Source organism: Lissotriton vulgaris, chromosome 2_1, assembly GCF_964263255.1.
Source record: "Lissotriton vulgaris chromosome 2_1, aLisVul1.2, whole genome shotgun sequence".
NCBI lineage: Eukaryota > Metazoa > Chordata > Amphibia > Caudata > Salamandridae > Lissotriton > Lissotriton vulgaris.
The window spans coordinates 1,727,775,582-1,727,802,386 of record NC_141687.1 but is presented as its reverse complement, the minus strand read 5'-3'; the positions used below and the strand labels follow the sequence as shown (position 1 = coordinate 1,727,802,386).

General features: G+C 44.9%; 1 protein-coding gene across 1 annotated transcript in view; it reads right to left on the bottom strand.

The window, feature by feature from the left end:
* Positions 1 to 26,805, bottom strand: part of LOC147733201 (mucin-2-like) — a 1,190,401-nt gene that overhangs the window by 702,562 nt on the left and 461,034 nt on the right. Inside the window, exons 13-14 of the mRNA XM_086957735.1 lie at positions 5,373 to 5,510; positions 5,124 to 5,288 (exon numbers count right to left, since the gene is read on the bottom strand). Of these exons, the coding sequence (XP_086813861.1) occupies positions 5,124 to 5,288; positions 5,373 to 5,510 (303 nt within the window). The remainder of the gene's footprint in view (positions 1 to 5,123; positions 5,289 to 5,372; positions 5,511 to 26,805) is intronic.

Genomic DNA, 26,805 nt, shown 5'->3' with positions numbered 1-26,805 from the left:
GGCATGGTACTGGTCTGAGTGCCCTCTTGTTCCCTTTCTCTGATTCCTCATCGTTCTCTCCCCCATGGCACTCCCTTATAGTACTGTGCTCCTGTCTGCTGTTACTAGAACTGAATTCTCCACTCTGGTGAGTGACCACGGCTTTGGAATCCTTTTTCTTGGGATATTTCCAGGACCATAAAGTACCGCGTCTGCGCCTACGCTTACTCATACCACAGGTATCCCTCACGTTGTCACTCTCAGGGATGGATCTGACATCACATCTCTTGTAGTACTCTGTACCAATGTCACTTGTACTTTCTTTTCCAACAACTCTCATGCCTTCAATACTTGCATCCGCAAGGACCTGTTCTTCATCTAATTTCATCACGTGAGTTCCACTAGAGGATGTGGTTGTGTCATCTGTGTCTCTTAACTTACATTCACCCCCGCGTTCCACAAGCCTCTTGTTAATCCTTATCTGTACTTTGGGGTGAGGATCTAGTACGTGTTTGTGTGCGTTTTTACTTTCATTCTCTGGCTCTACACTATATAACCAGTCATAGTACTCTCCTTGCATGTTACACTTCGACTCCACCAGACACTGACCATCATTTTCTTCTTGGTGACCGTCGTCAGCGTCATTCCTTCTTGTGACGGGTGTTGACTTGATCCTTGCAGTAGAGTGCCACACTTCCTCATCTTGGTGGCAGGTAGATTTACAATAGTACTCCACTGGCACCGTGGACGGAGATACCATACACATTCCTCCATAGGTCGGTTCGCTTTTATCTGCCAGGACTTCTTCACTAATATTGTCCTTTACCTCATACCTCGTGAATGCATTTTGTTTAGTTTTGAATTTGTCAGTGACTGCTTCATTTTCCCTTTTCTTACTCCATGCAGCCTTTGTCCATCCACTTTTGGTCGTGGAAGATGGCTTCTCCTCACTTAACGTCTTGGAGCTTGTACTGAGTTTGTTGTTGATTTGAGCCTGCCTATTCAAAGGTTCAATACGGTTGGGATCTATCATTATGTTACATTTCTTCTGTTCTTCCCACCCCAGTACCGAGGGTCCTTCTTCTGAAACATGAACCGTACTCCATGTGCTTCTCTTCATAAAGCTCAATTTTGTTACACTACCCCCTGTTAGGTTGATGTTTTCTCCTCTGTATGTTATCGGGGACATTTCAGTTTCCATCAATTCATTCCCTTGTGTCACAGCCAATTTACTTTTCCATATACTCATGTTTATCAATGTGCAGTTCGAACCTGAATCAGCGATAACGTCAATCCCAACTCCATTAATGTCTATGGTACTCTCAGGTTTGGTTTCACTCATGTTACATTCATTTTTGCAATCACCAATTTCCCGGTGCATTGTGACATTTTGGCAGTTGGCCAATAGTTTTTGTTTGTAATGTTCACTTAAGTCATCCTTCACCTCCTCACATACATTACTGTTGCACCGTGCCTTTAGAAGAGGTTGCTTCCGCATTCAAATTGGAAGGCAGTGGGTTTCGTGGTGAGGGGCTGAGGTCCTCGTCGCCACTGTTGAAATGAAAGTCAGGGTCAAGGTGAAGTATGAAGTTGAAGTTTATTAAATCAGCCCCACACCTTAAGGCGGTGCGTAGGTCAGTTAGTCAGAATCATAATGGCAGTGGGTGGCAAGGGAACGGAACCTGGAAAGGATGGAATGTTGGGGAACCAATGGGAAGGGTAGGGGACAATGGATGCTCTCGCGCAGGAGAGCTGGCACACACCACTTGTCATAGGGTCCCGGGGGGAAACCAGAACTAGGTTACAACAGAAGTGTTGGGGCAGAAAGTCGATTGTAACATTAAACTTGCTATCCTAAATGCCTGGGGCCCCACTGACCCCCAACTCAAAGAGCGTATAAGGGTAACCTTGGGACTGATGGTGGCAAAGCGTAACATTGCAAGATTGTGGAGGGCCCGGACCCACCACATATAGGGGACTGGGGTAAGGATATGAACTGTTGCATGGTTACAGAGAGAACTGTATATGAAGCTAGGGGGTGTCCCACCAAGTGGTCTCAGATATGGCATAAATGGAACACCCACAGGGGTGGTATGTGGGAGGTCCCAAGGGCAAGGGGATATCTGTCATACGAGATTTTAATAAGCTCTAATCGTGATTTCTGTATTGTGTTTTGCTTTATCGTTGCCACGTGACCCCCTTGTACCATAACCCTGTGCCATGATATGTGTAATGTACCTTTTTGAATGTCATGCCTTGTTTTCAATATAAAGAACTGTTAAAAAAAACTTGTGTCGTTTTTGTAGCTTTTTTAAGGAGTCACTACCCTACTTGCTCTGGTATATGTATATGTCTCCGTCATTGCTTGATCAAACAAGGGACAAGGACGATGCAGGGTGCTGTTTAACGATGCTCTCCCACAAGTAATAGCCAACTTCACAAAAATGTTGGACAGAGTGGACAAACATGAAGGAATTTAGCCAGACACCTGACCCCTCTAGGATTTTAGGGACACAAACCTGGCATGTGTCCAAAGCAATTTCAATAGTTAGCACACAGCACTTTATTATTCAGCACTTTAGAATACATTTGTGGATCATGACCAAATTCTTAATCTTAGAATGTATTAACAGCAATGAAATGTTACTATGTTTAGCAGCAGAAGCCTTAAATTAACTTGTGCATTTTAACCACGGGTCGTAACCAGACTCTTTCTCATCAAAATTTGTCCGCTCTCTGTTGACTATCGTCAATTTTGCCTTTCAAGAATTTTACTGTCCAGATTTTGATGTCAGAAACATCATTTTAGTACAGCTGCTAGACAATTTCTGCATTTTTACAAATAGGGTAAGGCATTTTATGACTTTGCACTATCGTATAATTTTTGGTCCTTCACCAATTTCTGATTTTTATAATGTCTTTACAGCAATAAAACACCACTATACTCAACTCCAGACGCTTTAAACTAATAACAGTTACCTCATAACCACCGTTGGTAGAAGAGTCTACCCCAAGACCTTTTATATCCTATTGTTACAGCTACTGGAATTTGTTACGTGTTTATTCTGTAGGACTCAGTCTGATCTTAGCATTTGGTGTAGATTCACTGTAAAACATCTTGACACTCAACTGATGTTTTCTGTGGAGTGGCCTGCTATGTATCACTGTTTTCCTAATTTTTCAAAGAGCTGGCTGTAGCGGGCACAGGGCGTTTCCCCGGTGGGTCGCCAGGATGGGGGCCGGTTTTGGGCACCTGGGGGCCATTTTTGTGACCGGGCCGACAATATCTGCCCCCTGTAACAAAATGGTCCCTATCAAAAAGCTAGGCCACACCCCCTCCTCCCCTCCAGCGGGGGCCAGCCAAGCAGTTTGCCAGGGCTGGTTTGTGTTCCCAGTCCGGCCCTGCTGGCCATGAGGTACATGGCGATATTGCTTTTTATGCATTGACCTTATTTTTTTACAATATCAATTTATGTTGCTGCCACTAACAGACTTTATTGAATAAATAAAGTATTCATCTATCCATGCCTCTGAATCTCATAATACAGAAGAACAACATGAAACATAAAGAACCACATTACAAGAAAAATGGCAGCTTCGGATTCAGAAATCAATAGAGTCGGTATAGAGAATGAGGCAATAAGCCTGTTAGACTAATACCACTAATCTGTTTCTTTTAGAATGGATGCAATATTTGGTAGGATGTTTCCCACAGAATTGTCAACAAGGTTTTTTTGGTGGTGAATAGAACATTTTTAGTTTTGCCTGTGAAATTGGTGGAATTTTGTCAACTTCACGTTATTCCTGATTTGCGGAGTTCCAGACAAATTATGCCAACCTCAGCATGGTGGAATTTTTTCTGGTGTGCAGCTCTTGCGTGCTAAATTGGCGAGCTAGATTTGGGGTCCTCTACCGCAATTTCCAGTCGGTAGGAGGCTATCTGGTGAGATTTTCCTAACAAGGCCAGTCACTACCATTCGTGTTAAGAAGGCCCTCGTTCAAGTAGAATCTACTGAAGCAGCAGCAAAATCAACAGGAGTGGCTGTGCCCTCTGGCACACAGCTTGGCGCAATTTGTGTTGATTTTTCAGTGCAGAACTCACTACCGGTGCTAAATCACAGCTCAATGTGTGTATTTCTGCCTGTTGCTGAAACTCCACAGAATCTCACGTTTTTATGTAACTGCAGAATCACGCGTAGTCAAATTCCATGAGATACACCCATCCCTAATTTTTTTAAGCTAAGCTGCAGCTTATCTGTCAGAAGCCAGTATGAACCACATATTTTTGGCCATAATGGTACTTTCACATAATTTAAGTCAAGTGTAATGGACTCCTTTTGAATGACCTACTATTATGTGTATTCTACAGAAGGTCGTTGTACAATGATATAGAGGCGAACATGAAGGGAAAATGTGCCTATTGTGCTCTCTGAGTTTTGTGACACTCAAGTATTCAAAGATACCCAGATGGATGAATGTCTATAAAGTGTTTCTAAGTTGTACATATCGTTCAACTGCTAACTCCTATCTTCTCTTTTTTTACATTCTATTATATCTTTTCTTCTTTCAGGTCTCCCATTAGTATCTGCAACTCATTGTGACATAAATAAAGCCTAATTGCCTAGTTAGGCTTTAATTGCCAAATAATTGCCAATTATGCAGATACTCCATATTCGAAATGACAAGCTGTAGCATATACCATAATGCTTTGTCCACACAAAGACAAGAAGTTCTAATGTATCTTTCCTCAAACAAGGGCAGGTATCAAAGAATTGTTAAGACATTATCTCTGTTCAATACATTTTATCCATACAATTTGTCTTGGGTTCGGTCTTATACAATGAATGACATGCAAGGTCTCTCCTGTGAGATTAGCATTTTCAGCTACCTTGACATTCAGACCAGTTAGCATCCTTGTTAGACGAGGCTTAGGCAATTAACAGAAGGCAAAACCTTTGAAATCAAATTTACAACAAATGCAAATATATACTATCATGAACAACAATAGGTTTTGGTTTGGGGCAGAGTTTTCCAGACCGAGTCATAAAGGAAACGGACACTATAGTTTAGCAAGGACATACTAATGCAACATTTACTCTATATAAAAATGTGTAACATGGCATAACGTAACCTCACATACTTACCAACTCCTGTGTTCAAGGAACAGGGATCCTTGAAGGTGATTTGAACATCTGGGCAGCTAGCGAGGATCTTCCATGTATTGGCCGCAGCGGCTGCAGTTGCTTCTGCTAAACCATTGTTGCATTTAAAGTCATCACTCTGGTAATCATTGTAGTTTCCACAAAGACCTGTGTGAAGAAACAAAGAAGGGTTAAAAATCTTGTCACATCTTAAGAGAATGGCTGTTTATTCAGAAGAAGTGTGGGTCTTACCACAGGTTGACCCCTTGTAGGACGGATCTAGAGTTATGTAGAACATCATTAATGGTGTGAAGTCTATCTGCAGCCGGATGCCAGTTGTTGTGTACAAAACGATGGAGGAGGTTGAAGGTTTGAAGATGCTAATAGTGCCTGTGAAGAAACACTGAGAATCAAGATTGCTGAATGAACAAGAAATAATTTCAGCATCAGTCTCTAGTACCTACCTGTGGATTTAATTTTTAAGGCAGGTAAATCCTGAAAAAATAATAATCTACATGTACTGATATGCAAATCAGATTGAAAATGTGGATAGTAATTCACAAGGTGCAAATGTAAATCATGCAGAACGACATAACAAAATTCGATCAATTGTACTCCAGTTAGTAATAAGACTGGATAACCTTTTTAGATTTAAATGACTTCCAATCATCCTGGAATGTATCACATGGATGATCTAAAAAACTAGGTTATTAGTTGCAAGGGGTGATAGTTCCACTCAAATAATAAACAATCCTTGTGATTGTGAGCCACTAAAAAGTCACTGAATTAACCAGAACTTAACTCTCAGGTAGCTTGGCACAAAAGCAGTCAAGCGTAACTTTGAGGCAATGTGTAAAGTATTTATGCAACACACAAACATTAATAAGGTAAAAACACAACACAAGAAAAATCTCACACCAATTTAGACAAATACATTTTAAAACATAAAACTACTCAAAAGTTAATTAAATCGGAAGAACCAGAGCTTTTTAGTTCATCATTTTTAGTACAAAATAGCTCCCAGAAGATAAAAGGACCAACCATGGGTATTTGGTTGTGCGAGACCAGGTCAAAGTGGAAAGTTAAGGCTGACCGGAATGGAGCCTAGGTCCAAAAAAATGGGTGGATTGATGTGGAGTCACTGGACTGGGCTAGTTAAAAATCTGTTGACAAAGATGGGAAAAAGCTCAGATCAGGAGAAGCTGATTTTCTAGGCCAAGGAGGTTGTCAATATTCATGAGGGGGGGCTGGTCGTCATCAAGCCCTCTGAAAATGTCTACCTTTGGATTTAGAGATTTCTTTGGAGCTTAGATTAGACAAATGGGGTGAAGCTGCACAAGGTCAGATACTGATGCAGGGTGGGCCAGCTCAAGAGCATTTGCTGTTGCTGAGAGGAATGTAGCGGTAAGTGCCATGAAGGCAGGATGATTGGCAACGTACCTTGGATGGTAGGTCCTGGTCTTCTGTTGCTTCTCCAGGCAGTTTGGCTTGCGACATTTCCCAAGTCTTGGATTTTAGGGATAGTGAGGAGCAGTATTGCCCAAAAAAATTCCAATGGTCCAGGACGTGGGGGCGGGGGGGCACCACTTGTGGGCTTAGGTCACTCCAGCAGAGGCCAGCAGCAGGGTTCAAGCTGTCGGAAGCTTGTTGTGTCCCTGCAGTTCACACAGAAGGGCAGCCAGCTACCCCTTTGAGTCACCCTGTTGATTCTGGGTTCAAGGAGAAGGTCCTGATTTCCTCCCCAGGCAGGCAGTCCACAAGTCCAGAAATGATATTATGTGTGTTTTTTAGGAGGTCCAATATGCATACATGGTGCCAGCCTTTGTGTGTGGGGGCATATCCTATCCTACCCCCCCCGCCCCCATCTGGTTCTGGAAAGTTCTTCCCTTCCCCTGCCAAGGTTCGGGACTGTCTAGGATGAAAACAGGATGGTGTCAGCTTCTCTTGTTTATGTTAATGTTAATGTTAGTGGTGTTTTATATAGCGCTTGGCTACTCCGGAGAGTGTCCCGGCGCTTTAAGACCTATAACAGAAACAAAGGGGCAGGCGAGAAAGAGGTATGGCCTACTGAACAAATAACTAAGATTTCAGGTCCTTTCTAAAGGCCAACAAATTGGTCTTCTTGCGAAGAGCAATTGGCAAAGTATTCCAGAGCTGAGGCGCCAGGTACTTAAAGGATCGGCCCCCAATCCGAGCTCTTCTTATGACTGGGACCACAGCCAAAGCCTGCGACTCAGACCTCAAAGATCTGACAGGATGATAGAGAGCCAGCTGTTTTTGAATGTATTTGGCCCTGGAAGCGTGCAAGGCCTTGTGAGCCAGAGTAAGAGCTTTAAAAACTATACGTTTCCGGATAGGCAACCAATGAAGAGACTGCAAGAGGTCCGATGTCCTGGCTCGACTGTGCAGGCCAAAAGTGGCACGCGCAGCCGAGTTCTGAGCCACCTGCAGACGTTGGAGAAGATACTCCGGCAGGCCCAAATACAGGACATTGGCGTAATCAAGCCACAACCCAATAAGGGCCTGCACTGTAAGTTTCCTATGCGCCAACGGGAGCAGAGGAAGAAACTTACGGAGCATCTTAAGGAGGCCAAAACATGTTCCAGTGAAGCCGAGAATCTGGGGCTTTTAACACTGAGGTTCTAAGCTATCAAAGATGCAGCCGATGGAGGAAAAAGAGCACCTCAGATTTATCCGAGTTGCACTTGAGGCCGTTTAGCTGGAACCATTTAAAAACCGCCCCAAGGTACTCTCGGATGTTCTCTCCGATTAACTCAGACCCCTTCACACAAGTGAAGAGGAGCTGGGTATCGTCGGCGTATGATACAATCTGGGCCCCAAAAGACTCTGCCAGTGTTGCCAAAGGGGTGAGAAAGATGTTAAAGACAGTAGGGCTCAAAACAGAGCCCTGAGGAACTCTGACCTCCAATGACGGCACCGTCGCAGAGCAAGGCGGGGCCCAGACCGTTTGACAGTGGCCCGCTAAGAAAGATCTAAACCAGCTGAGCACCGTCCCAGCAAACTGATTTCACTGAGTCTGATGAGGAGACCCTCATGGGGGAGCGTGTCAAAGGCCGCCGACAGGTCGAGCATCACCAGCATGGCCTTGCCTCCTACATCCAATACCTCCTTGATCGCCTCCGTAACTTCCAACAGCGCCGTCTCGGTGCTCAAGTTGGTACGGAAGCAGGATTGAGCAGAATGTAACAAATTGTGGGATTCAAGGAAATTGGAGAGGGATGTGTGTACGTGTTTCTCCATGATTTTGGCGAAAGCTGGCAGGAGAGAGATAGGCCTATAGTTGGCAAAGACCTCCGGATCCAGACTGGGCTTCTTCAGTAATGGAATAACCATAGCTTGCTCCAAACTGAAGGTACCACCCCACTGCTTAGAGAAAGGTTCAGCAAGGGATTAACAAGGGGATTTATTACCATTTTCGCCAAATATTTGGCAGGGCAGGGATCAAGAGGGGACCCTGACTTTAACTTAGCTAAGAGTTCCAAAGATGTAGCTGCGGATAAGGGTGGAAATTCCGAAAGAGTGGGCTCCAAGCTAGCTACAGACCCTACCAGGAAATTCGCGCCGGGGGCTGCCACTACCCCAGACAGCAATAAGGAGTCCTGAATGGACTTAATTTTGGTGGTAAAAAAATTAGCAAGAGAGGTCTCCCAAGGTTCCGAGTGCGCCCGTAGCGGCGTACTCATTTTAGGGGCAGTAAATTCCCTTACAATTGTAAATATCTCCTTGCAAGAATTGGTGGCCATCTCGATTCTCCTTGAGAAATAAGTTTTCTTCCCAAGCAAAATGTCTTGGTGGTAGGCTTTGATGGAAGCCCTGTACGCCAGCTTGGTCATGGTGTCGTACTGACGGCGCCAGGGCCTCTCCGCAACCTTACACTGACGTCGTGCCGAGGCCAAGGCTTCAGTGAACCAAGGAGCGGAGGCCCGTTTGATAGATTTACGCGGGGCAGTCTCAGGGGCAAGTTCATCTAACTTTTCGATAAGCCATGCCTGCATAGAAGCAAGATCTTTTTCTAGGACCCCAGACAGTGGGCAAGGATGAAGTAGACAAACCTGGGCCAGCATTTCAGGGGTTACACGATGATACGCCCGAGGGGCCTGACACGGCCATAGAGGGGTACTGCATGGAGGTTTGTTAGTACAAAGAATGTAGAATTTAATCAAAAAGTGGTCTGACCAAAGCACCGGAGCAGGGGTAGAAACATCAATGGGAACAGTGTAGAACACCTGGTCAAGGGTGTGACCCTTGTTATGATTGGGCATAGTGAGGTAGGGGAAAGACCGAGGGAAGAAGTGATATTGCAGATTTTTATCGCATCTACATCATCCCGCTCGTCCATATGGATATTAAAATACCCTAATACAATGCAATGCTCTGCCCTCAAACAAAGTGCTGATGCCACTGCCTGCAACTCTTCATAAAAAGAACCCAAGGGCCCTGGCGGTCTATAGATCAGTAGCCCTGAAAATGATTGGTGTGGTGACAATGACATAGAAAATGCCATGGATTCACAACCTGAAATAACATCTGTGGGGATAATGGAACATGTAGCAAACCTATTTACCACGATAGCCACACCCCCACCGCTACACTTCACCCTATCCTGTCTGAATATAACAAAGTCAGGGGGGATTGCCGTGGCTATGTCCGGGTTCGAGGTCTCCCCCAGCCATGTCTCTGTGAGCAGCAGACAAAGAGGCTCCTCCGTGACCAGGAGCTCATAGATGTCAAAAGCATGCCTGCTCAGCGATCTTGTATTGAGGAGCAGACACGAATGCTTGGTGGTAGCCGCATTAAAATGAGAGACACAGACAGGGGCATTGTCCGGAAGCCAGCCACAGCCCGGGCATCGCCTCTTGCCCCTATGCCACCCCAGAAAGACCGTGCGGCAAGAACTCCCCCCTTTTCTGAGAGACAAAAACGCTGCAGCTATGTACCTCATCATTATACCAGCTGACTCAATGCTGGAGGCAAACCCCTTTGAAGTCTATGTGGGCTAGGGTACAGCTCTGCTCCCAGCCATCCTGGTATTATGGTACATTCTGCCCATATCTAGTCCCCTTTGTATCACTGTCTGGGAGGAATACACATTCCAGAGCAGGTTAGCCCTTTACAGTCTTGTGATATTAGATACTGGCAGAAGGCACAAATGGTTTGGACAGTAAGATACACATTTTCTAAAAGTGCCATTTTCAGAACTGTGAACTAAGGCCTGACTTTTACCATTAAAGAGGATTTTCAATTACTATTCATTTGAGTCTAAACAAGTGTGAAGTCTCTGTGTATAAAAAGATAGGACAGTCCTATCTTTTCATGTCATAAAGATGGGACTGGTAAAATACCTTTGTGAATAGCAAACAATAGAAAACTTACATAAAAGTGTACATTTCCCTATGTGAACTTGGCCCCATATATCTATTTTCTCTCAATCCAAAGTTAGCACTGTTTAAATGTAAGACAGTGTTAGTCAATTTGAGAGATGGGCCTAACAACTTTGAAAACGACTTTAGGACACATGTCCTACATTTTGAATGCCATGAACTCTGCCCTAGGAAATGATAGGTTCTACCTTAGGGGTGACCTATAGGTATTAAAAAGAAAAGTTTAAGCATAGTAAACGTTTTATTTGCCAGCTTGAAATGACACTTAAAAACAACTCTACGGCCTGAAGTGTCAGGGCTTAGCCATGTTTTAGAGTGCTATTTTAGTGGGATGTACAATGAGTGCTTTAAGACCACTAGTGGAATTTAATTTACTGGCTCTGGGTACATGATATGCAATTTATCAGGGTCTTACAATTAAATCTAATGTGCCAATTAGGAATAGGAGTCCTAAAGCCAACAAAAACAAATTCAGCAATACAGGTTTTGTGAAGCCAAAATGTTTAGGCATAGCCCTGCAAAGAGTGTCAGGTCCAACTGAGCATAGTGGTCATACAATGATGCCTTTATATCTGCAGTAAATGATATAGACGTACCTGGTCTTAGAGTAAGGTTAATTCAAGGATACAAACACTATCATCCAAGGTGAAAACCCCTCTTACTAATTAAGGTAAACGTTTTGGCTCTGACATTAATGCCCTGCTTTCATCAATGCTGTGGTTAAGCTTAGATTTAATTTGAATCACTCTAACAGGATTAAAGAATTACAACCTTAATTGAAAACTTAATAACTTGGATGGTGAAACTTTTGTAAGGTGAAGGCAAGATGGCCGCTACTGTGTTGTAGAGGACAGTCGCACTCTACTCCCTCTCCCGTCTAAGAATGCTGTTGGCACCCTAGTATGGATATGCTGATCTTCTATGGGCTAACCGAGAACCAGGCAAGGACAAATACGGGCGTTCATCTCCTGATAAAGAAAGGAGTCTCGGAGGCATTGTGGGCGCTGAGAAGATACTGGAGAAACCTATACAGCAAGATTAAAATATCCTGGGTAATGTCTCAGCGCACGAGACTAGACAAAGAAAAAGACAATGAAAAAGAGAAGCTAACATCGGCTCCAAACACCATGAGCAAGGTGCTAGGTCAGCGGGATGGTTCCAGCACTGGGGCTGTACCGAAGATGCCTCCATCAAATAAGCGGTTGACCCCTGCGAATACCTCATCCTCAAAGGCACAGCAGAAAAGGGCTGAGAAGGCCGAAAGAGAGAAGAAAATGGACTCAAAGCTGACACAGGCCCCGTTGGCCGGCACCAAAGCACAGCGGGAGTCACAACAGGATCGCGGACAGAAAAGCAAAGAAACAGCAATCCCACAGCGGACCGACTCCCCACAGATTAAAGATACCAACTTAAGACAGCCTACCCTGGCAGAATCCTTCGCAGAAAAAACATTGGCAGGATCGGTAGGACTGACAGCAGCAGCGGCTAGGCCCTCGGTGAGTCACCCCTCCACGGTAGACGCCAGGACAGAGAATGCCGTCCTCGAGGAAGCAAGCGTCACGGTTGCCAGGCAACAGGACGGAGCAGTTCCGGAGTGTACGCCTCCCGCGGAAACCGCTCAGAGAACTGAAGACTCAGACAACGTAACACTGGTGAGCGGGGGTGTACCAGATGAGTCAAGGGCTGCTCAGGGAGCTATAGAGAGACAGAATAACTCGCAAATATTAGATGTTTTGTTGTAAGTGGAAGCAGGGCTCAACAGTGATATAAGACAGAGTCATGATGCAAAGTGGGGGAGCTTGACAAGTCTGGATTCACAGCGGGAACGAGGTGAGATCAAAGGGGCCAGAGGGGGCTCACCGGTAGGGGACAGGTTCTTCTCCGTCGATGAAGGATCAGATTCCTTCCACACAAGTGATCAGGAGGGGGCAGCTCCACAGACCCTACAACAGATTCAAATGGTAGTAGCAGCTCCAGGGGCAAAGGCACACAAAAGAAAAGGAGATATGCGCCAAGGCGGGAAGGAGGAAGTGTTCCAACTGGCAAAAAGTTATCATGGGACTACTCTGCCACTTCTAGTGTATACCCTGAAGACAACCAGGAGGAAGGGGCCGCTGGAGGGGCGAACGCTGGGTCCCCATCGCAACACGCTACACTGGACTTAATGTTTAATACACTGAAGCAGTTGCAGGTGGAGGCCAGGGCAGAAAGCCGGAGAGCCAGACAAGGCACGAAAAAGATCCAAGCATCACTCAGAAAAATGAACAAGAAATACGAAGAAGTTGAGGAAAGAGTGGCTCAAGTGGAGGAAAGAACTGGTAGACTTGAGAATGAGGTGACGGATTGGCAGACCTTTAAAATGGAGCAAGGGAAGGTTGTGGAAGACCTTTAGTGGAAGATCGAAGATTTTGAAAATCGCCAGAGAAGAAACAATGTGAGACTGTTGGGACTGGTAGAGGGGCTGGAAGGGCAGGACGCAAGAGGGTATGTTATTAAGTTAATAAAAGGCGCTTTTTTCCGAGGCTCAATGGCAATGGGAGACAAAGGTACAAAGGGCGCACAGATTCCCTTTGACATTGAAGAAGAATCGGGGAGGAAACCAAGATACTCTGCCTAGGGCAATGCTTGTGTTCCTAGGGAATTACTTGGCAAGTCAAGAAATAATGGAGAGAGCCAGACCAGATGCAAAAAAATCACATGATGGCGTCACCTTCTTTGCAAGACCGGACTTCTGCCATGTGACAGTTGAAAGGAGGTGGAAACTCAGGCAACTAATCCCTCCTTTCCAGCGCCAAGGCTCAGAGGCATACCAAATGTTTCCAGCAAGATTAAAAGTTATCACTGGGGGACAGACTAGGATGTTCTTTTCAGAGAATAAGGCAGGAGAACTCCTAGCAGAGCTTACTGAGAATCACAGGGGGAAAAACAACAGGGGGAAAGGCCCTTCTAATATCCCGTAGGGGTAGCTATATGACAGGTACTTATTTGACATACAGGATCGATCAATATTGGGTAAAGGAAGGAGAGGGAGGCGACACTACAACATATAGCAGTCACACATAGGTCATGCTTGACCTATTTGCCTGTAAAAGGGGGGGTGGGAAGGTAGGGGGAGGGGGAGGGAGGGGGGGCACGAGGGTTTTGGTGATGGTTGTTTGGAAACTACAGCACAAAAGAAGAAGAGACACAGACACATGTTTGCACTAGTTGCATTAGCAGAGAGGAGGACTAATTGGGTATATAGTAAGGAAACTTTCAACAAGTATAGATGGCTTTAAGGATTGCCTCTATACATATATGTGGCATAAATGATGGAAGCTATTGAAACTAGATGTAATCTGCCTACAGGAGACCCATATTGAGGGAAATAACAAATTCTTGCTGGATCAAATGGGTTTCGAGGTCCTTGCACACACAAAGCAAAGTACTAAGACAAGAGGGGTCGCCATATTAGCTAAGAAGGGTCTGATGAGAGTTAAAAAGAGAAAAGAAGATCAGTGGGGGGAGATGGGCAATGATTGAAGGAGAAACAGGGACTGGCTGTTACACAATCGTCTCTGTGTATGGTTCTACTGATGACGAACCGGATGTTTTCGAATTTCTGGACTTGGAACTAACTCTATGGACAGAACCCGTAATCTGTTGGTGGGATTTTAATATCAACGGTCTGGCGGGCTTGGGTATGACGGGAGGGGGTGTCTATGGAGGGCGGAAGAAAAGAACATGTAAGGCTATCTGCATTCTAGCGCAACACAATGCATTAGTGGATGTGTGGGCCCAGAACAATCCGTTAGGGACAGGTAGTACCTTTTACTCGGTGCCACATAGGTCGGTGGCCAGGCTAGATTATTTCTTGATTTCGAGCTCCTTGCTAAGTGGTAGTCAGGTGGAAAGGCTTCCAAGGATACTTTCGGACCATAACCCGCTTGTGCTAACCTTGCCACAGGTTGGCAGGGAGGAAAGAAAGGCCTAATCATGGACCTTTGAGAGAGGGCTTCTAAGGGAAGAAGGCTATATCAATCAGATGCAGGTTTGGATCGGGCAGTTCTGGGAGATCAACTTGGGAACAGCTTCTGCAGGAATGGTCAGGGACGCATTCAAGGCCGGAATTCTGGGAAAAACTCTGAGCTACGCGCTTCAGAGGGCTAAAAAGGAGAACACTGCACTTGATAAAAGGTTCAGGGTCTTGGCAGAGCTAGAAGACCACTTAATACAAGCCATTTCCAATCAAGACTCAATAGAGGAGATACTAACAAAAATAGAACTAAATAAAGCAGAAGCTGGTGAAAGTATGGCAAGAAGAGTGGCAGGAAATTACCTGGCTAAAAAAGAAAAATGCTATGAGTATACTGAGAGGGTAGGCCACCTTTTAGCAATCCGCACCAGGCAGAATTTGGCGGCAGGGGAAATAAAGGAAATTAATGACGGTGCGTTTGGGGTTGTAAACAAGGTAGAAGAACTACGGGAAGTTTTTAGGAAATTTTATGCAGCCCTATATGATCACAATCCTCTTGACAGGGACCTAGAAATCGGGGAATATTTGTCAGACATACCAACGAAGAAGGAAAAGAGGCACTAGATCTCCGACTGACTTTGCAGGAAATACAGGATGCAGTTTTTAATCTCCCTTCTGGGAAAGCTACAGGGCCTGACCAAATTCTAGCATAATTCTATCAAATCTTCTGGGGCGTGCTGGGGAAGGACATGCTGGAGACCTTCAGACAGGCACAGATAAAGAACTCAATACCACACTACTGGGCGGGGGCAGATATTATAGTCATTCTCAAAAAGCATAAACCTCCGTTAGAACATGAGGTCCTACAGACCAATTACACTCATGAATGCGGACGCTAAAATATTTTCTAAAACACTGGCACAGAGGTTAAGTAAAATAATTGAGAGCTTAGTTAGTATTTCACAGCACGGATTTATCCCAGGGAAAGGGACCACACAGCACACAAGGCAAATGATCACCATTTTAGATGCCACGGAGGTTGCAGGAGACCCTGTCGCAGCTGTATTCCTGGATGCGGAGAAAGCCTTCGACAGGGTTTCCTAGGACTATTTGTGGAAGGTACTCGAATGGTTTGGCATTGGCCCGGGGTTATATTAAAGCAATTCAGGCCCTATATGTTGACCCGACCGCGAGAATAAGGATTAATAAGGGCTATACAGATGCAGTGCAGATAAGACACGGGACAAGACAGGGCTGACCGGCCTCGCTCCTCCTGTTCGCACTGTATTTGGACCCTATCTTACGAAGGCTTGAGGGGAATAATAACATCGTTCCGGTTAAATTGCATGGAAAAGAACATAACATTTTCGCGTATGCAGACGACATAGCTATTATTACACCAAATCCAGGGAGAGCTATAGCAGAAATTGAGCAGGAAGCAACAAACTTTGGGGCAGTGCCAGGATACCTGATAAACAAGGGAAGGACGCAGATCGTTCAAAATAGATTTGTAAGATATCATGACATCTGAGTGGTGACGGAAGCAGTATATCCGGGGATAAAGGTTACAGCAGATTTAGATAGACTGGTGGAGCTAAATATGGGACCCTTATTAGCAAAAGTAAAGGAAAACACTTAAAGGATTCACAATCTACACTTGACCCTGATGGGCCGTATAAACGTGATTCAGATGATAACGTTCCCGAAATTCCTTTACATTTTTAGAGCTATTCCGCTGTTTTTTGACCACTCATGGTTTAACAAATTAGAAGCAATACTTAATAGACTCATCTGGGCACAGGGAAAGACCAGAAGAGCTTATCAACATCTCACACTACCCAGAGAAAAGGGGGGCCCTAGACTTTAGGCTCTACTACTGGGCAGCGGCTTTGCAGTATTTTCAGGGACTGATAGGGGGCGGAGCAATGGAGAGATTGCATAGCAGACTTGGTTTCACTCATGTATATACTGCACTGCTGGGTGATGAGGCTGAGAATGGCTTTCTAAACACAATTGATTTCAGTTACTTCAAACATACAAAGTTTAAGACACTAGGAGCGGCATATAAGATTTGGAATGCGCTATCAAAAAAACTGGGCTTAGGCAGATACAACAACTATACACGACTCTATACGAATCTCTCAAAACTGAAGGATGTTTTTACGGACACGGTCATGAGGGACTGGATAACAAGGGGATTACCAAGCTTGGGAACCTTATGGATCACCAGGGGGGTATTTTACAGTTTTATGAATTACAAACAAAGTACAAACTAGAAGGTAGTAGCTTCTTCAAGTACCTGCAGGTAAGAAGCTATTTTGCAAATAAACAGGTTTTGGTCATTGCCGAGTAATGGAATATATAGAACGTTGTACTCACTGTACAATTAGGCAGCTATATGCAGAACTTTGCGAAAGTAAAAGTGACGACAGGGAGAAATATGCAACACAGTGGGTAGAGAAAGTTGGTACACAGCTAGAGGGCTTCCAGTCTTCTCTGGATCTGGGACGTACTGTTTTATGCTCAACGACACTACAATCGCAGCATTATAAGACACTCTACTCATTGTATCATACTCCCGCCAGAATTGCTCAATGGGGCGGGGTCTCGGGAACAACCTGTCCGTGATGTGATTCAGGCAATGCAGATATTGTTCATATGTTTGCACAATGCCCACAATTGTATTCTCTAAAGGTCGATATCGAAAAGTTCATGGAGGGCTCACTAAGAATTGAGTTCAAACTCTCAGATGAATTAATAATCTTGGGGGTGGTGGAAGGGGCAGAGGACTTACCCATGGAGTTCTTGTTTATGGCAGCCGCAGTTTATCGAATATGCATAGCTAGGGCGTGGCTGGATAGGGCCCGCCAACATTTCAAATCTGGATTGCAAGATTACTCGCTATTTATAATTTGGAGAAAGCAATTTACGATAGAAAGGGGCGAAGAGCTAGAGCACTGGGGGCGAAGATTTGGTGACCTATAGTTAATTGGAAAAAAGCAATGGATACTGGAGGTACGTCGGGTAGTGGGCACGGGGAAGTTTCTCTGACAACTGACTAAAATCACAAATGTCTATGTGGTAATGTACATGCGTGAATTTTTGTTTATGACGCTTCCTCTCCCCTTTGTGTACTGTACTATTTGTTTAGGATATATTTGTGCCATAGCATAATATTGCTATAATTTGATTGAATGTGCTGTAACAGCTATTGGAATTTTTGGGAAAAATACAAACATCTTAATAAAAAAAAAATAATAAAAAGAAAAAGAAAACTTAATAACTTGAGAAGGTCGTCAACACAACCCACTGCTTACAAAAATGTTACTATTTCAGTCTCCCTAAAAGCAAATCAGGGGCAGACATCCTATTTGTAGCTGGTAGTGTTACAAACACAAATGTGGATATTCTTTTGATACATTTGCCATCATTTTAAAGGGGCCATCCTGTGTTTTTCACAATATTTCAGCATGCGCTAGAAAAGGGTTAATTTACATTAAAAGTGCAGTTGAAAATACTCCTTAATGGTGTATTGGAACTGTTTTGAGCAATGTCTGCTCTTGTCCTTTGTCTGCATTTAGATTATGTACAACACACAAAAAAAGAGGGCAGACGTGCCTTCCATACAAGCTGCTCTAAGATTCTCAAAGTGAGATGACAGTCCTCCCGAAAGTTAGAAACACACTATGTGTTTTAATTTTTCTGGTAAGATGTCCTGCAATATTATATAGTTAAAAAATACAAACATAGCAATTAGTGCATAGGTACTTATGGAGCAGTTTATCTGAAAGGCTGGTCTGCTCTTTAGGTTTTTATGTAATATGACAGGTACAGAATCTAAATATGAATAAAGATAAAAGTTCAGAAGTTGATGAAAAAGTTTCTCAAATGATTATTTGTCATACTATCAATAATAAAAGTATTAACCCAACAGAATATCTTGTCAAAAATCCTGAAAAACAGAGCATTGAAACAGTAACTATATATAGATAGTTGGAACAAGGGAACGTTGACAGCTCCACTGAATATAATGGAGTGGCAATTGACTAAAACATTGGTAGAGGCCATTGACTGTCAAAGCTGCAGTGCCCTAATTCAGAAACTCTGGCTCTCCCCTGCATATCCTCCTCAGTATATGTTGGTTGCACAGAGGAATCAGAGATAGGTAAAGTCTGTGGGTGAGTGCCTCAAAGGCTTAGGGTAAGTGCTTCAAAGTGTCACTGGTAGGTCGAGACAGACCTTTCATTCCACCTTGCATTTCTCCCGTTGCGGCGGCCTTTATGATTTATTTGGGGACATTCACTGTCTGACACTTTGTCAGTCAGTTTCCCCAGCCCCCAAATAAATTATAAATGCCGCCGCAACGGGCCACAAGTGCCGCGCCCGCGTGGCGGCACAGTTTAAAGTGCAAGCAAGAAAATTCACCTGCTTTCAACTCCTGCCTGCAGCGTACGCACGTTGCACGCATGATTGGGAGCTGCAGTGTCAGCGCGCTACCGCGACGTGCGCAGCTTTTGGCAGGCAGGCTTGAGGGTATGATGTTAATGTGCGTGTTAGTGAGTTGCAATGAAACAACACCCAAAACAACGGCTGGCATAACAATGATGCCACTTTCAGTGCCCAATGGCTATGGGATACTTATTAGGGCGGTGCCGCAAAAAGGGCGGCATTTCAAGATTAGCTGCAGTGCACTTGCAGTGTGTACGCTGCTTGCAAAACCGCGGGGCCGTACATACCACGGGCGAGCCGGGCTTCTCAGGCTCACCCTACCCTCATCAGCACAGTGACCGGCTAACTTAGACTCGCCATGGAGAGCCTGCTGCCTGACAGCCTGTAGCGGAGGTAGCTGCTCGACGCTGGCTTTCAGCTGCTGCTTAACTAGTTAATCCTCCCAGTGGCGCGGATCTACTGGTGAATCAATGCCAGTGGGATTTGAGCCAGGCGGGCCCGGATCATAGAGGTGAGCGCTGGCAGTTTTTTCACGTTATTATAGCTACTTCCAGGCGCGGTGCGTCCATAGAGGCGTCGGGGCGTAGCCCCCCCACCCGTAGCCGCCCGCTGCCGCCCCGCAGGAGACACCGAGGGAGAACTGACAATGCATGCCAGTCATCATGACGTCGGGAGGCGTCATGTTGATTGACATGATTGTCACCAGGCAGGCAGCAACACGAGTGCGCATGCGTGGGGACGGAGGGTGAATTTTTTTCCCGTGCCAACGCATGTGCACTTGTGTTTGTGCTTTTTTGTGCATGCCCATTAGGAGCCCTTCGGTCTCCTAATGGGCGTGCTGTGGGCGTAGAGTAACCTGTGCCCCTGCAGCGCCAGGATTGGCTGCAAGGGGCTGCCAGTGCCATTCGACGACGTGAAGGCGCCAAGGGGTTGAGGAGAAGAGGAGGTGCGGACCCAGACCGGCGGTGATGTAAGTTTTATTATATATTTAATCCCACCCCTGCACGACATCACATTACAGGCATGGTGAGGGAAGTGCCCCAAATACTTGCAAAAGCCTTTGCCTGGTCACTCGCTCCATTAATGACCCATTCACAGGATGCTCCTCGAAGTATTTCGGATCACCATTCACAGTGTGAGGGAACAATGGTGGATCTTATTAAACCAGACATAGCAAGCTTTCTCTGGAGCCCTGAAAGGGCTGTCTTCTGCTCTGTTTGCTATGGTATGTGCCTCTAAATGACTCATTCACTTAAGGTCCCTGGCACTTCTAACCCAGATTCACGAGCAGCGGGCCTTAAAAACCACAGAGGTCATTGGGGTTATTCCTTAACTTTGCTGTCGGCCATTAATGCTGCCAATGTGTTTGTCAAGTAGGTCTTAGATAATATCAGCAACAATGAGCGTGTGATGCGCACCAGTTGCCGTCCCTCAATCCCTGCACTGAAGCGCCTATGGTCACATAAGTGTTTAAAGTGGGTGTGAGTCCTACGTCATACTGATGAATTAATAGCTTTTCCGTGCCAGCAGTATGTTTTGCCATTGAATCGATATTGATAATGTAAACTCTGGCTTTTGTTCAGTAGGAAGGTTTTATTACTTGGCAGGGAGCAATTCCTACATTGAAAGCAAATCTTCAGCCACTTAATAGCATAATACCTTCGCTTTAAAATTCACCATTTGCCTATCTTTTTCCAATTTTCTCTTGGGAGGAGGATCCAACCTGTACCCACTTTTGTTAGCTTCGCTTGCTCGCGGCTTAAAAGTCATGCCCAACTTTTACGCCTCACTGCTTTCAAATGTCACCAGCCGCCCCTGATTACATTACATAAGCCCAGATCAAAACTTGTTGTGATTAATCAAGCCCACTGTCGGGCCTTCCCACAGGCTTTCTTCAAATGAGAAAGAGAACAACATGATGATTCATATTATTATCCGAACAGCAGCCCCCACACACAGGTCTGGTGGTACCTCGCCTTCCTTTTTATTTAAATGCTGGCATCCAATGCACCCCAGACAGTTATTGCTACGCACTAGTGGTGCATAAATTCCAGACGGAAACGGGCAGTTTGATTCTTTTTACCGAGCTGCCCTAGGCTGTCGCTGCCTCTAATCCTAAATGGTGTTGGCAGGATGTTTTACGCCCTGCGTCACAATTACCGAAGTGCTGACTCCACCCTACCCCCAAACATCATTTCGGTCCCAGGCAGCCGGTCTGACTCCTAGCAGATTGGTATCTCTGAGGCCAGTCCACTCTGCAGGAAAAGAGTGAGAAGCTGCAGTGGACAGTATAAGTGACAAAATGTAATGGATTCAGGCACTCTGAAGACTGTGTTGTATTTTTATCTATAGTAATAGAAAACTCACAGGCACGCAAATAATAGTCACTGCTTTGATTTACTCATGAGGACGTGCAGATTGGTATCTCTGAGGCCAGTCCACTCTGCAGGAAAAGAGTGAGAAGCTGCAGTGGACAGTATAAGTGACAAAATGTAATGGATTCAGGCACTCTGAAGACTGTGTTGTATTTTTATCTATAGTAATAGAAAACTCACAGGCACGCAAATAATAGTCACTGCTTTGATTTACTCATGAGGACGTGCCACTCGAAGTGTCACACAATGAAAACATATAAATATCACACATAAGCAATTATAAAAATTGCCATTTATGTAAAGTTCTACGTAAGAATCGTGTCTAAGCCCTTTGCAAAATGTTACAATGAGAACAGAAGGCTGGTATTTTTCTCGGAGGTGGGAGACAGATGCAAGAGGGTAAGGGTTAGGGTTGTGAGGGTAGTTTTAATAACAAGCTGACCCATGCTATAAAATGTGCCTTTTAGGCTAGCGTGTTGTCATGAACAGATCATCTTCTGAGCCGCAGCAATGCCTGCCAGCCTGCTGTCACACAGTGTGTCTCTGGTTAGTGCCCTTATATTTCTGGTGCCGTGCAGCAGTTCTAAGATATTCTCAAAGTTTCTCGTTCCTCAAATGGGTACAATCTCTGATATTTAATATGTGCCTCTCATCTTCATTGCTTGATTTTTGCCCGCAAGATAGTGTCACTCATGGACGTTGAATGTCACTCATAATTACATTGGAATTATGAAAATGTCACACATTGCAATCTGAAACCTTGGCAGCTATGGTGGAGTGGTGCGTCGCGAGTCAGGCAGTCTCTCCTGGGCAATGTCAACCTCCCACGCAAAGACACAGGCTAATGCGGGGACGAGCCACAGGTTCCAAATGTCATTCTGAGTTCAGCTGCCGCCCGCGGTGCGCTTCGAACGTGCAGCATTTCAAAGGTTTCTGAACTGCGTGACATCCTGGGACTCGGGATCCAGCCTCGAACTATTCAACCCTGTCCCAGTGCCCGGTGGGGATCTTGAGGAATGGATTGATTCGGGATTCCCACCACCGACGCACCACACGCCATCTGGAGTAGGCGGGCCACAGCTAAATTAAGTTGGTCAACAGCCTGCTAAGTGCTGTGCAATGTCGCAGAGAGCGGCTTAAAGCAGCATGGTAATGCGATCCCTCCTGGCGACTCGACCCATGACCTCAGGCCTACCTGTGGCTTACTCGAGTGAGGCAGGCCTTCTGAGTCGCTAGTGAACCTGTGCAGAAATATAGTTGCTGTCTAAGCTTCTCCCTTCATGGCACCTGCGCGTCTGATCCGATGCCCAGCTGCCACAAGAAGTCATTCATCTTCAGGAGTCAGTACGAGTGACGGTAAGGTATGTTTTAAAGCAAACATTTCTGTGCAGTGCCATATGTATTTTTTAGGCTAACATATGTATTTTTTAGTCTACTTTTACAGCCTGCTGCATAACACGCATTGGTGCAAGTACTCTTACATAGCGCAGGCTTTTTAAGGCTCACTCTCTCAAAAGTATATATATTTGAAATAAAACTGTCTACAGCCGAGTTGTGACCCCTAGGCTATGTGTACTTTAATCAATCTTTTCTCCTGAGGCTTGCATGGACCCCCATGCTTAATTGTTTCTCAATTTTAATTGCTTCGACTTGCAATGCAACGTAGCTTCAGCCTCAGGTTGTTAATAAATACCGGGTGGCGCCGCACACCCTGCTATTATCAGCGAATTTATTTTTTATCAAATTGCACAATGTGTCTTTTTGAGATAAAATACAGTCTGCAGAGGGTTTGTGACTTCTAAGCTATGCGTGTACCTTTCCATTTCCAGTACTTTGCTGCCGTTTTAAAATCTTCTTACAGTTCTCTTTGCTCAAATGGGTGTAATTTCTGATGTTTATGTTTCCGTTGTTTTTATTGCTTGATTTTCCTTGCAAAAAAAGTGTCACTCATAGTTGTTGAAATGTCACTCATAATTACGCTGACATTATAAAAATGCCACATTTAGCAATCTGAAACCTTGGCAGCTATGACTTCCTTTATGTCCGGCCTGCTGTTGTTACCTGTACTTCCGGTGCCAGCCTCACCACTCCACGTGCACAAACCATGAGTTGAACATTGCAGGCATTGCCCTGCAACTGCATAAACATAGACATGGCTGCCGGTTGTACAGTGGGGTGTCGGAGAACATTCCATAAAGTATAGAACCCTGTGAATGCTGGTAATTTCTACGTTTTTATTTTTTTATTTGAAATTTTATATCACACACAGACGACGTAAAAGTACTCTACAGTTATTTTGTTACAAAAAAATTTGAGAAATGGTTCCAAATAATTAACATACATAATTACAAAGAAATGTTCAGGATGACGTCAGAGCATTTTGCAATTTGTAGATACATATTCTGAGAAATGCATCCAAGTCATACAAATCCATGTTAGAAAAGATGTGTTGTCTTATAGTGAACGTTAAGTCGTCAGTTTGTTCTTCACGCTACAATATTTGATTTAAGAATTGCACTGCATATGTGGCGGTGCAGGTGCTGGAGAGAGCTACAATTTAATGTAACAAACGTCAGTGTTAGTATGGTGGCAATCTGTGTGTTCTCCTCTGTACTACCGGTCACCGGTGTATTTAACTGTGTAGCCTTGCACCGTGTCATGTATGTGCATGTAACTTGCATGATCGACATAACTATTAGCGGCGATACTACGTGTCTCTCGGTCCTTTTTCCCCAGCCCCCTCCCCACCTCCCCAGGGGCGGCAATCTGAGGGATAGCCCCGGGTGCCACAAGCTCTAGCTACGCCTCTGGTAGTTCTGTCATAAAGGGAACATCTAATTATAAAGCCCATAGTTCTTGTTAAAAAGTGAATCCCTTCACATGGATATGGACACAAATTCTCGAAACACTTTGTGGCAGTGCCCAACTTGTGGGAATAAGAGAGTGTGCAAGGTATTAGATTCTCCTTCTAAGAGGACCATAACCTGCTAAATGCAGTATGTGAAAGGCTTTGATTTGCCACTTGTGGGAGGAAATGTACTAAAGTTTAGTTTACAGAGTATATACCAAGGCGCCTCAGGCAGTAAAGACAGCTGAAGAGCTTCACTGTAAGAAGGTACCACCTGCAGAGGAAGCTGCTGGTTGAGACGTCCCCTTATATGTGCTTCAGCAAATGGCCAACAGCACAGTGCCAAACAAGGCATCCAAAGTACAAAATAATGAAATGAAAATTAAGATCAGCCATGTGCCAGAGTCTTATACAGGGCCACTGGAATTATGCAATTCTGTGGCTGTAGAATGTCCTGCATAATTATTATTGATTTGGGAAATAATCCATTCTATACTGCACAATCTGCAGATTTTTTTTTAAATTTCAAAAGATTTTATTAGAATTTTTTTTTATATTCAGTACAGATATAGTGAAGGCAATACTGGTGTCGTTATATGCCGTAACAAAGAAAAATGTTTCTAGCACAAAAGGATAAAAAGTTACTAAAAACGTTGTGATGTGTTCCCACAGTGGAAGTCCCTTTGCAAAAGTTGACTAATTTTTTAGTTGCTTACTGCTGTACTGGTAATAGTGAGGTGAAATCCTTGGCCAGAGAGAGTTAACGTGAGTAAAAATGGCAAAATAATGAAGTAATACTATTAAAAATGTGCTGCATTATGCAAATATTCTGCTTTTTCTTTCTCTATAGTTTAGTCAACCCCTGACGCATGTCACGGGACCTATTTTTATGTAAAACTCGAGCAATATCTCCTTCTCCAGGAAGGTGCCTCATTCATTTCCCAGATCAAGAATGACGGCCGGTGCTCCACTTGGTATGGATTAACGGATATGCCCTCTACACAAAATTAGGATTTATATGAAAAACGCAACAATCTTTGTACAGAGAAGGAAGGAAAGCATCTCCATTTGGTATTTAGTATGCAGCTATAGAAAGAACAGCATTCACAATTGTTAGAGAAAGCTGATGAAAGCCAATGATATTTCAGCATGAAGCCTTCCGTCAAGTGATACTCAGTGGCATGTTTCTGAGGCACTGCAGCACTCCAAGCCCACAGGGCACAAGCCCTAAACAAGAACTAAGTGAGCAGACCTATGGACGAGACTGCTTTGTCTTGACATTTTGGAAAATATCAAGGCAAAGAGCAAGACTTGGCGTAGTGAAGAGTAAAAGAAAGTGAAGGAAGAAAGTAGAGAGGCCGAAGCGAAGGAAAGGAGAGAATGAAAAAGTCAAATAAGGGTAGTTGAGCAGAGCAGTGCAGAAATCTAGAAGTGAGAGCACAAAGGGAGAGAAAATGCAAATGGAATGAGAGAGTGTAACACTTGTGTCCTTAGCACGAATCCTGCGCTGGACACCTGCTGGCTTTCCGAGCGTGCGCCGCTATGCAAGGCCGCGCTGCACCACAGCAAAAGACACAGACTCTGTGTGTGCTTTCGGAGCTTCGGCCTCTGTGTATCCACTGACTTCACATCCGCCGGGCTCCCTTTCATTGGTACCATCACGTGGTCACGGGACCACAGCACTGCATGCCATCTGTCATGCTCCACATCCGGGACTGGATGAACCACAATCACCTTAAACTCAACCCCGACAAGACCGAGCTGGTGTTGACGGGTGGTTCATCCAGCCCCTGGTCCCCTCTCTTCTGGCCCCCTTCTCTTGGCCCCTCTCCGGAACCCTCTACCTCTGTTAAAACCCTCGGCATAAAACTCAACTCTCAACTCACCCTTCACTCCCAGGTTAGCTCTGTGGTATCTTCCTCTTTCCTTTCACTGCGCACTATACGCAGGGTGTCCCATTTCTTCACCTTCTCAGCTCTCAAACTCATCACCTTAGCCATGGTGGTGTCCCGCCTGGACTACGGCAACGCCCTATATGCAGGTATCCCTGCATATAGTTTACGGCGTTTGCAACAGATACAAAACCAGGCGGCCCGCCTGGTCTTCAATCTTCCCAAATTTCACCGTTCCTCCCCCCTCTTGAAATCCCTGCACTGGCTGCCTGTGCGAGCCCGAATCCAATTCAAGCTCGCCTCCATCACCTTCTTGGCCCGACTGGACCTGGCTCCAGCATTTATCTCCTCAGAGATCACCCCCTATGTACCCACTAGGCAACTCCGCTCGTCCTCCCAGTCCCTCCTCACTATCCCACGCTACCGGACAAAGAAGTGGGGAGGTTCGAAATTTGCTACCCTTGCCCCGATCCTCTGGAACTCCCTTCCCCTGGATCTGCGATCCATCACCCTGTACCCGCAATTTCGCAAACATCTAAAAGCCCATTTGTTCACAAAATCCGTTGATTAAATCCCCAGCAGTATCCCCCGTTTTTTAGCCCTGGTCTGGTTAGCAGTAGCGCCAAGAAACCGCAGGTGTACGAGCGCTTTACAAGTATTTTAAAACTCAAACTCAAACTCATGCCAAAAACCAAGGGTCTAAGACAAACTCCCCCCGGACAGTGGATTGTGTCGTGTTACACATGTTGCATCACAGGGCCGAC